We start from the raw sequence: 12,000 nt of genomic DNA, 5'->3' as shown, positions 1-12,000 counted from the left end.
AGGTTGAGAGATTCGGTATAAGTCAGCGAGGAAAGTACTTTATCTCTCCTTTTAGTGATATAATGCAAGGTTATTTCATGACAATAAAGATTCACCGAAATCCTACCACTGTTGAACAAAGAGTGTCGGAAATCAGCGTTTAAGGTTTGGATATCTTAAGGAAATTAAGCTAAAGTCAAAGACCACTTCTTTGGTTCAATCTACATAAGTTTGTATCATGGTGTTCTGCTTGGTTTTGCTTTGCCTGGACTGACTTTATTAACATGCATTAAGTAACTCTGCATTCCCAAAAGGAGCTGCCGATCTATATTTACATGTGTTTAATGAACACCTTTTCGAGAATATCATGCAGCGACAGTAAGTAAGTGCATTGAACTCAAAGTTTGACCTCATTGGACTCCAAAGGTAGTTTGTGTCTTGGCGGAGACGTGTACACTGCGTTGTTAGACGGGCATAATGGTCGCTGAACTGAATTTCAACAACCCAACCGTTGTGGCATTAGCCAGGTATGGCGCTTTGGTTGTCGGCAAGATGCTTTTTCTGTTGCCGCTGACGGCATTTTTCAGAGTCACGAGAAAGGTAAGCAATCACAGTGACGTCAGTAATCGGCATTTAATTGAAAACAGCCATTCCTACTGATCTGTAGTCTGCAGGGATTCACAGGATCTATCGTGAGGGGTATTGAAAATTTTCCTAGCGGAGAGCGGTTTTGGGCTGTAACACGAAATGAATTTAAAAGACAGATGTAAGTTGATGACTGAAAATGTCAGTTTAAGAAATTTAGAAACAAAATGGTATTAAATGAATGAATATGAGATGGAACACAGTTGAGCTTCCAGCTTCTCCAAAGCCGACAAGGGCGTTCATTGAGTACATGTTTGAATAACCTGTTCAATTGCTGTTTAGTGCATCTGTATAGGCGGAAGGGGGACTATTAATTCTCAGATGCCATACTTTGCAAGGTTCAATTAACCGTCCAAACTGGGACCCGTACCCTTATTTGCACTACCACCTTGAGCCGCTGATCATTGAGCAAAGTCCATCTAAGGTCAAACCATAATATGCAATGCACAAAGCAAAGCATTTAGGAATTGTACAGGCTTGTCGCTTGAATATGTCTCATGCATCATAAATCAATAATTTATGAGTACATAACAAAACTTAATACCAGTTTACGCATACTTATAACGTCTTCAAGATAGCAGTTGTGCACTCGATTTGTAATAAAATTTATGAATCCTTCATTTGCGAAAATTGCAGCGTTGTACAATACATTCTTAAGTATGGCTACTTAAAGACCAGAAGTGGAAAATTGTTTCCATCTTCTTTCAATACATTTTGCTCGTCTTCCGGACGTTATCTGTGTCTCTGGTTTGTGTTTTTGTCTGTGACTCGATCTGCCTCTGTTAGGCCTTCTGCAGTCTCTGTCTCTTTCCGTTCTTCTCCTATCTATTTCTTACTCGCTGTCTTTGTCTGTCTGTATGTCTGTCTGTCTGTCTGTCTGTCTGTGTATGTCCCTCCGATTCTCTCCTGTCTCCCCTCCCCCCTTCCTCCCTCCCAGGTATATGCAAACCCTGAAGATGCCAGATTTGCGTCAGTAGGAAGTGCAAAACCCGAGGCCCAAATCAAGAAAATGTTGGTTCAAGATGAGATGGTAGAACGTGTTCGCAGGTAGGGTAATATCACCATGGCAACGATGTTGACAAGAAAACAGACCCTTTGCTCCTCTGTTTCATCGACGTAGTTGTACATCAAGCCAACATCGTTAGGGGTGGACCATTTGATATAACCAGGGGGTATGGAAATGTTCGGGGGAAAAAGTCCCAAAAATTGTCAATAAAAATATCAGCCAGAGAAGGCTTGACAAACAAAATGGGGAGAGTGGGAAAAAATGATGTACAATGGATTAAGTAAAGTATAATACTACCTCATCAATCTTCCTGACTCCCAGGATATCAAACGGCCCACCCCTTAGAAGATTCACTCTCTCTCTTCTCGCGTGATTTATAATTATGCATTGCACTTACGACGGTATTATCGTCATATTACTGGCGAGGACAGGAAAAATGCCTTTATTAAGGAAGCGCTGCACGTGTTGCATTCGTACTATCTCAATGTGTCTTAAAACGTTATCATAGGAGTAGCAGAACATTGGCCACAGATACGTTTGGTAATAATATATAACGCATGCTTAACGGATGAGGCCAAATCCTGAACTGCTTCAGCGTTGAGAGCAACACGTTATACTGTAAACAGTTGATGTGCAATTTACTCCTGAAAACCAAAAGCAATAGGAGGTGCATCGCACTTCAAATATCGTATCAATCATCATGGAATTGAAAGTCAATCAAACCGTTGACCCTTGCACACATGTCGATGCTCAAACCATCTAAGCAACAGTCTACATTCAAATTTATTTGACTGTGATTTGCTGCTTGATATATATATATATATATATATATATATATATATATATATATATATATATATATACTGCATTCTGATGATTGATACGCTGCACGACAAAATACAAGACCGATATATATATATATATATATATAATTCTGATGATTGATACGCTGCACGACAAAATACAAGACCGATCTATAGTAATAGGCTTTGTTGATAGTTTCATCACGTGTTGTCGTTTGATGGCGAGTATGTATATTAAGTGGTCATAGGAAAATGTCAAAATGGTTTTGGGACCCTTGTAATTAACATTCCTGCTGTTCTAATAGTTGGTAAACCACGTTAAGCTGAGCCCCTATTACTAATAAATAAAATAGGGAGACCGAATAGTATTAAAAGCAGTGTGCCTCGAAACCAAAAGACTTAAACTTTGTTCAGACTTAAACGTTCCTCCATGAATATTTCAACTATTCTCTTTCAAAATCAAGAATGAAAATTGGGGGTCACCAAGAGTTTTAAAATGATCCCCCACAAGCGGTGGATCAGAAAAGAATTGCAAACGTTTGAGAGTCCGAATATCTGTCCCGAGGCGCATTCTACCCTAAGTTAACTGCTTGCCCAATTAACAAAAACTGGACGTACAACCACGTTTGCTCTCTCTTACTCAACAGATGTGTGCTGAACGACATGGAAAACATAATTCCTTTCCTGCTTTTGGCGCCACTGTACATCCTGACCGGCCCAGCTGACAGCACTGCATTGCTACTCTTTCAAATATTTGTGGGTAGCCGCTTCGTTCATACCATCACATATTTGTTCGGGATGCAGCCCTTCAGAGCCTTGGCCTTCACCGCTGGATTATGTGTAAATTTCTATTTCGTTTTCCACATCTTCCAGAACAGTCACTTTTAGGCATCGGTAATGACATGACACTTCAATAAAAGCTAAAATAAAAGCTTTTTACTTAAAGTAAAGTATACTTTCGCCATTCCTTCATCCTTTCACCATCAAAAACTTCGGTTTCACCTTTAGCAAATTAAATCCAATACATCGCTGACACGGTTTCAGCGACACACAAAAGAAACGGATAAATGGTTACACCTATCTCGAAAACACTGGGCTCAGAAGGGAAAGTGAATTTGACATAATTGGGAAAGGCAAAGTACATGTTGAAATGAACTCTGTATTTCAAAGTTACCACAAAGTTCTGGATTTGGAATGCTACATCAGGGGCAATTGATTGAAAAAAGGGTCTAAAACTGCCATTTTCTGCTTTCAACCCTACCTACTACTTTTTCACTCTGCTCGCCTCCTGGTTATTCTATTTTCCTGTTTTTATTCCTTCATTTTTGCGATGGAAGATTGTCAGATAATGCGCTGTTGTTTCATGATGTTAGGGGTTGTGGTCGAAGCACCTGTCGCTCATGCTCTCTTCGTCCCTGCAATGTTTACCAGCTGACTTAAATCATCAGACCATCTCTGAATCACTCGACGCATAACCAAGCAAGCAAAGAACCCCAAAACGATTCAGGTAACAAGGTATTTCATTTATGGTATGGTATAGGCCTATCATATAGTAATGACCAGATTTCTGAGAAACCCGTGATTTACACTTCTTCACTTACTATTTCTCTAGTACCAAATTTTGCACAATGATTCCAATAGGAAATCAAATACGCCGATTTGATCGGCTTTGGTTGACACTTCACGTTCTACAGGAGCGTTTGGTAGTCGCTATCAGAAGTGGTATCCTGAAATCTTAAGGTAATATGCACCTCGAAAGTGAAAGACTTAAACTTTTGCTCAAACTTTCCTCAGTGAAACTTTCAACCATTCTCTTACCAAAGCAAGAATAAAAATCAGTGGTCACCGTGCAAACTTTGGTACTAGAGAGACAAATAACTTGCGATTCTCGATGTTTGAAATCCAAAATGGCCGCCATCCCTGTGTTAACTCTATGGGAAAAAATAAAATTTTCAATTTTCGAAAAACTAAGACCATGAAAACTTTTCTTTCGCCGAGAGCTTCAAAATGAGCCCCAACAAGTGGTAGGTCAGAAGAAAATTGATAAAATTTGAAGGCCCGAATTTCTGTCCCCGAGGTGCGTTCTACCTTAAATTGCGTTCAAATTGTTCGTGCGCACATCTACAGAACACTGTCTTCATATTTTGTCATTGCAGGTAGGTTTTATGTTCTGAAAGATAATTACAGTGGATTATGAAGGATCGTTCCGTTTTATAGTTTCTCTAAAGCTCCACCATGCGTTATCGTGCTCGTGGTCATCGCTGCTTGAGTTTTCTGTAAAATCCTACTGTGAAGAGAAGTTTGTCAAGTACGAAGACTTCTCCTTTTGCTTTATGTGTACAGCCATCTTAGAGATAAATTCCTCGTCGCTTCATGTCGCCTTGTGTATTTCTTTTGCTGCAATATACAATGGGATTGCTTAATTGACAGGCATTTGATTAGAACGATTTGAAGCCTATTTTTCGTTCGTTAGACAACATTTTCAAGCAGGCTAGTCTACTGATGAATCATTAGTAAAATACAAGTGGAACCGACAACGATGTCCTAGAGAAATTTAATTTGGCTCTTTCTCTGTCTGTCTACTGTCTGTCTGTCTGTCTCTCTGTCTGTCTGTCTGTCTCCCTCCCTCCCCTCCTCTCTCTCTCTCTCTCTCTCTCTCTCTCTCTCTCTCTCTCTCTCTCTCTCTCTCTCTCTCTCTCTCTCTCTCTCCTCCTCTCTCTCTCTCTCTCTCTCTCTCTCTCTCTCTCTCTCTCTCCGGAAGTACCGCTGCGCAGCTGTTTTACCTACCAATCGTACACGTTTAAAATGTGACAATAACTAAATTGTTCTCTCTCGAGATTATATAGCCTTCGACCCGATAGTGACACCTACGAGTAATATACTGATATAAAGTAGACAAAATGCACGATTCATTATGTTAACAAGCTGTTACAATAAAATCGGGCTTCAAGATTTGCCAAACCATGACAACTTATTGATCGGCAAACGCGGCTGTAACTAGGGTGAGTAACGCTTAGGAAAAACTGCATTTATTGGGGAACAGCGATATCAGTATTTCACTGAAGTAGAGAAACACCTCATTACTCTGTTCTCTATGTTCTCTCTACAATTTTCTTGTCTTGTGGTTTAATTGCTGATAAAATGTTAACCTTATCTGTCTGACAAATACGTGGCTAAAAGCGTCATTTTGTCAATTGTTGCCAATTTTTTGTCCTGATAACTTTTCTACCCTTCCCTTAAAAGAAAATGTGTTCATGCAAAATGTGAGGTTTAGAGATTCGGTATAAGTCAGCGAAGAAAGTACTTTATCTCTCCTTTTAGTTATATAATGCGAGGTTATTTTCATGATAATAAAGATTCACGGAAATTCTACCACTGTTGAACACAGAGTGTCGGAAATCAGCGTTTAAGGTTGGGATATCTTGATGGAATTAAGCTTAAGGTCAAAGACCACTTCTTTGGTTCAATCTACACAAGTTTGTATCATGATGTTCTGCTTGATTTTGCTTTGCCGGGACTTACTGCATTAACATGCGTTAAGTCAACATCGAGTCGGGCCATACCCATAAAACAACGGCGACTTAGACAGTAACTCTGCATTTTCAACAGGAGCTGCCGATCTATATTTACAGGTGTTTAATGAACACCTTTCCGAGAACATCATGCAGCGACAGTACGTGCATTGAACTCAAATTTTGACCTCATTGAAATACTAGGGTACATAGTTTGTGTCCTGGCGGAGACATGATTACTGCGACTATCTGAAAAAACGCCATTATCTGACAAAAAGACTGATTGCTGCTTGTAACCCTACTCAATTGCTGAAGCTTATCCCCACATAGTTCGCCTGTCAAAGCATAGTCCAAAATCACAAACATCACAAAATGGCCATATACATGTAAGCTGCTGTGGCGCGAGTATCAAAATCACCACAATGAAAAACAGAGAACTTCTTGTTTTGCATCACTTTCCTTGGCTTTTTTTGTTGTGGTCGTTCTTGCATCAGCCGCCAGGGTCGCTCACTGGTTGAGATACTAGGTGCTTTTCTTATCATCCACTTGCATGTTTATTGAGTAATGACAAAATTAGCGATTATGAATGTTGACCCTGGCGCGTCAAGCTCGAGGTCCAAGCATAGTATTAAACTTACACCGTGTATACGCACTTGTCTGGTTCACAGCGTCACAAAGCTATTGCTTTGTATTAACGTATACCGATCATGTAATCGGCACACTCCGTGCACTGTAGCGATACATTTAATGACGGCGGAGCAGTGCGCTGGCTAAGTGACTCCCGACGCTATTGGTAAAAAGAGTTTTGTCAGATTAGCACGTTTTGTCAGATATTTGCCGTACAGACGTGTACACTGCGTTGTTGGACGGGCATAATAGTCGCTGAGCTGGATTTCAACAACCCAACCGTTGTGGCATTAGCCAGGCAAGATGCTGTTTCTGCTGCCGCTGACGTCATTTTTCAGAAACACAAGAAAGGTAAAGCAATCACAGTGATGTCAGTAATTGACATGAAATTCAAAACAGCCATTCCTACTGATCGGTAGTCTGCAGGGATCCACAGGATCTATCGTGAGGGGTATTGAAAATTTGCTGAGGGAGGAAGTTTTGGGCTGTAACACGAAATGAATTTAAAAGTTAGATATACGTAGATAATTGAAAATATCAGTTTCAGAAATTTAGGAGCAAAATGGTATTAAATGAATGAATATGAGATGGAACACAGTTGATCTTCCAGCTTCTCCAAAGCCGACAAGGGCGTTCATTGATTACATGTTGGAACGACCTGTTCAATTGCTGTTTAGTGCATCTGTATAGGCGGAAGGGGACTAATAATTCTCAGCTGCCATAGTTTGCAAGGTTTAATTAACTGTTGACACTGGGACCCGTATTCTTATTTGCACTACCACCTTGAGCCGCTGATCATTAAGCAAAGTCCATCTAAGGTCTAACCATCGTGTGCAATGTATAAACAAAAGCACTTAGGATTAACAAATTCTTGTCGCTTGGATGTTTCCCATGCATCACAAATCAAGAGTTTCTATGAGTACATAATAAAAACTTAATACCAGCTTACCCATACACGTAACGTGTTCAAGATAGCAGTTGTGCAATCGATTTGCAATAAAATTTATGTATCCTTGATGTTTTAGATTCAAACGAGAGCTTAAAAATTATTTACTGGAATTGTAGTTTTGTTGATTTTGTAACTCAGACCGTTTTCTCTCACAGTTACCTTTCCCTTTTTTGCTGTAGTTTTGTGTTTTCATGTATTTTTTTTTCCAAGGCTTCATGCCTAGTTCATTAACTTTCTGTAATATTTGTCACTGTGATATATCGGAACAGTCGCCATATTTAAAAAACCTGTACATCAATCTTTCTTGAGTTTGGGGCTGAACCCGATTAGTGCCTAGAGCAACTATTTTTCAGTCCTTTTCTCATTGTAACGCTTCAATGTGTACAAATTATTGTCTTTTTTTCAAAAGAATATGAGAAATAAATTATTATTATTATTGATGTTGCGAAAATTGCAGCCTTGTACAATACATTCCCAAGTACGGCTACTTAAAAGACCAGAAGTCGAAAATTGTTTGCCGTCGCCTTTCAATACATTTTGCTCGTCTTCCGGACGTTATCTGTGTCTCTGATTTGTGATTTTGTCTGTGACCCGATCTGCCTCTGTTAAGCCTTCTGCAGTCTCTGTCTCTTTCCTTGCTTCTCCTATCTATTTCTGACTCACTGTCTTTGTCTGTCTGTCGGGCTGTCCTTCTGTCTGTCTGTCTGTCTGTCTATGTCCTTCTTCTGTTTCTTTCCTGTCTCCCCTCCCTCCCTCCCTCCCCATGTGTATGCAAATCCTGAAGATGCCAGACTTAGGTCACTAGGAAATTCAAGACCTGAGGCCCAAATTAAGAAAATGTTGGTTCAAAATGAGATGGTAGAACGTGTTGCAGGTAGGGTAATATCACCATGGCAACGATGTGGACAAGAACGCAGACCAGAAACGGTTACAAATATACAATTTTTTGATGCTTTAACGTTATTACGTTATAATGTATCATAATGTGAGACTTTCAAATACAGATTTTCCCCACTCTGCATGTACGATGCTGTGTTTTGTATCTTGAGACTGTGGGGCGTTAAAGATATCAATCTATGTAGACATTGCGCAACAACCACAATATGGCAAAGATCTGCATTAGTGGTGGTTCTAAACTCTCATAAATTTAAAGTTTCCTTGCACAAAAAAAAGCTAAGAGCACTGTTATTATTTGTAACATGTCATAGTTTTGATCTCGAAACAGTGTAAACTTATGCGTTCGTTCACTGGGCATGTCTACTCAACTTATGTTGTACAATTTTGGCGTTACGAGCCTCCGCCGCTGTTTCATCTATGTAGCTGTACATCAATCCAACGTCGTTGGGGGTGGACCATTTGATATGTTGGGGGGGGGGGGGTTCTGGAAGTTTTACTAACAAACTTCCCAACAAATGTCAATAAAATTTTCAGCAAGATAAGGCTTGACAAACAAAAAAAAGGTGGGAGAGTGGGAAAAACGATGTACAATTGATCAAGTAAAATATAATACTACCTCATCAATCTTCAAGACTCCAAGATAACAAATGGTCCACCCCTTAGAAGATTCATTTTCTCTCTTCTCGCGTGATTTATAATAATGCAATGCACTTACGACGGTATTATTCTGTATTTCTGGCGAAGACAGGACATATACCTTTATTAACGAGGCGATCTCAATGTGTCATAAATCATCATCACTTGGAGTTGCAGAAGAAAGGCATTGGTCACAGATCTAGATATGTCCAGGTCATACATAACGCATGTTTAACGGACGAGGCCAAATCTGGAACTGCTTCAGCGTTGAGAGCAACGGGTAATGCTGTAAATAGTTTATGCGAAATTTACTCCTGAAAACCAAAAGCAATAGGAGGTGCATCGCACTTCAAATATCGTATCAATCACCATGAAATCGAAAGTCTATCAAACCGTTGACCCTTGAACACATGTCGATGCTCAAACCATCTAAGAAATACTCTACGTTCAAATTTCTTTAACTCTGATTTGCTGCTTGCGATCTATATTTTGCATTCTGATGATTGATATGTTGCACGACACAATACAAGGCATATCTAGTAATAGGCCTTGCTGATATTTTCATCTGGTATTGTCGTTTGAGGGCGAGTATGTATATCAATTGGTCATAGGAAAAATGTCAAAATGGCTTTGGGACCCTTCTAACATTCCTGCTGTTCGAATCATTGGTAAACCACATTAAGTTGAGCCCCAATTACTAGTACCTAAAAGAGGACCGTACAGCATTTAAGGTAGTATGCGCCTCAAAAGAAAGACTTAAACTTTGCTCAGACTTTCCTCCATGAATATTTCAACCATTTTTTCAAAATCAAGAATAAAAATTGGGGTCACCGTGCAAATTCTGGCACAAAGAAACAAATTACCGAATATTTACCTAGATGTGAAATTCAAAATGGCTGCCATCCCTGTATTAATTCTATGGGAAAAAATAAAATTTTCGATTTTCAAAATTCTAAGACAGTGAAAAGTTTTTTTTACAAAGAGTTGTAAAATATGCCCTTACAGTGGTGGATCGGAAAAGAATTGTAAAAGTTTGAGAGTCCGAATATCTGTCCCCGAGGCGCATTGTACCTTATTATATTTTTAACTGCTTACCTACTCAACAAAACCTGGACTGACATCCACGTTTGCTCTCTCTTCCTCAACAGATGTGTGCTGAACGACATGGAAAACGTCATTCCGTTCCTGCTTTTGGCGCCGCTGTACATCCTGACCGGCCCAGCTGACAGCACTGCATTGCTGCTCTTTCAAATATTTGTGGGTAGCCGCTTCGTTCATACGGTCACATATTTGTTTGGGATGCAGCCCTTCAGAGCCCTGGCCTTCACCGCTGGATTATGTGTAAATTTCTATATTGTTTTACAAATCTTCCAGAACAGTCACGTTTAGGTATCGGCCCTGACGTGAAATCTTCAGTAAAAGCTGAAATACAAGCTTTTTTCACTTGAACCAAATCGTTCTTTCGCATTTTCTTTATCCCTTCACCACGGGAATCTTGTCAAAACCTAACACATTGCTGACATGGTTTCATAAGGGTGAAACGTAGAACACGACAACTGTCAAATCACTTGAGGAATAGAAGGCCTACCACAGAAAGTGAATTTAACAAAATCTACATTGGGAAAGTAAATATGAAAATGAACTCAATCTAAAAGCTAGCCAAATTAATTTGATCCTTAATAGGGATGCTATATAGGGGCAAGTGGATGAAAAGACGGTTGTAAAACTGCATCATCTTCTCGCTTCAACCAGACGTACTGGTATCTTGGTCTTTCTAACGTCTAGTGTCTATTTCTTCCTTTTTCGAGATGAAAGATTGCCGTTGTCACGAGATGACAGAGTGACAGTACCTGGTGGCCCTGGTCGAAACTCTCTCTTCGTCCCCACATTATTTATCAGCTAACTCCAACCCTCGGACCGCTTCGAATCATTCGACGCGGAAATAACCAACCAAGGACTCTGAACACGATTGAGGCTATGTGTTGTTTCATTTATCGTATTGCATATTTTATACGAATGACCAGGTTTACAGGAAATCCATGTTTTGCGCATCTTGAACTACTGCTTTCCTCAGAGCTTACTCCGACCAATTCCTCAACTTAGGAAGAGCCAAATGGTGACTTTTCGCTCAATTTGAAAGGAATGCTTTGTATGACTGACCCACATAAATACAGCAATCTTGGTACGACTTACATTTCATAATGGTAGTGAATTACCATACAGTCTAAAACTTGCTAACCCCCCCCCCCCCCCCCTCCCCTGATGGACAACGCACGTAACTTTCGCAATTACTGATTCACATGTAATGGAAAGTGTTAATCTATGTGGTTGATTGAAGAAAATTGGCCCCCTCGAGTAATGACGAATTTTAGATCCACTCAGAAGGGCCAAATATTAATCAGGACTGCCCAAATGAAATGATACATCTAGCTAGGCCGGTAGGAGAGCTACTAGGTGGACAACTTAAAGTGAGAGAGGCCATCAGAATTCTAGGCCATTGGCGGCGCTAAAATTTATTCAGAAGGTACGGTTATAATGCAAATATCTGCAACATGATATGTGCGCGTCGAAACTGAAATACTTATTTTTCTGTTCCTAATTTCCTCAAGGAAACTTTCAATCATTCTCTTACCAGAACAAGAATGAACATCAGGTGTCATCGTTCCTTGGTACTAAGGAAATACAAATTACCAAACATTTGACGATATTTGGAATTCAAAGCGGTCGCCATTCCCGTGTTATCTCCATAGAGAAAAATTAAATCTTCGAATCTCATAAAACTAGATGGTGAAAACTTTACAACAAGCCCATGCGCCCAAACAAGCCGTAGATTAGAATAATGTTGGAAAGAAAGAACTGCCCCAGCGGACTCTCTTACTGTTCAGAGAGTCTGCCAAGGCAGAATTGTGACCGCGCATGAGCAATGCTGCTGCAGTGTAACTATAT

The 12,000-nt window shown here is 39.9% G+C and overlaps 1 protein-coding gene and 1 long non-coding RNA gene across 2 annotated transcripts; both read left to right on the top strand.

Annotated features, from left to right (window-relative positions):
- Nucleotides 1–294: 294 nt before the first annotated feature.
- On the top strand, nt 295–3,383 carry LOC139114439 (microsomal glutathione S-transferase 1-like). Its single transcript, XM_070676181.1, has 3 exons — nt 295–579; nt 1,562–1,671; nt 3,081–3,383. The coding sequence occupies exons 1-3, from the start codon at nt 457–459 to the stop codon at nt 3,319–3,321; spliced, it is 474 nt and encodes a 157-aa protein (XP_070532282.1). The 5' UTR covers nt 295–456; the 3' UTR covers nt 3,322–3,383.
- Nucleotides 3,384–8,272: 4,889 nt separating this feature from the next.
- Nucleotides 8,273–10,320, top strand: LOC139114441 (uncharacterized). Its single transcript, XR_011547874.1, has 3 exons — nt 8,273–8,395; nt 9,163–9,334; nt 10,203–10,320. It is a non-coding gene; the product is annotated as an uncharacterized lncRNA (long non-coding RNA).
- Nucleotides 10,321–12,000: the final 1,680 nt, after the last annotated feature.

This window comes from Ptychodera flava, chromosome 16 (genome assembly GCF_041260155.1).
Source record: "Ptychodera flava strain L36383 chromosome 16, AS_Pfla_20210202, whole genome shotgun sequence".
Lineage (NCBI taxonomy): Eukaryota > Metazoa > Hemichordata > Enteropneusta > Ptychoderidae > Ptychodera > Ptychodera flava.
Note: the sequence above shows the minus strand (reverse complement) of the source record. Positions and strands in the feature narration are given on the sequence as shown.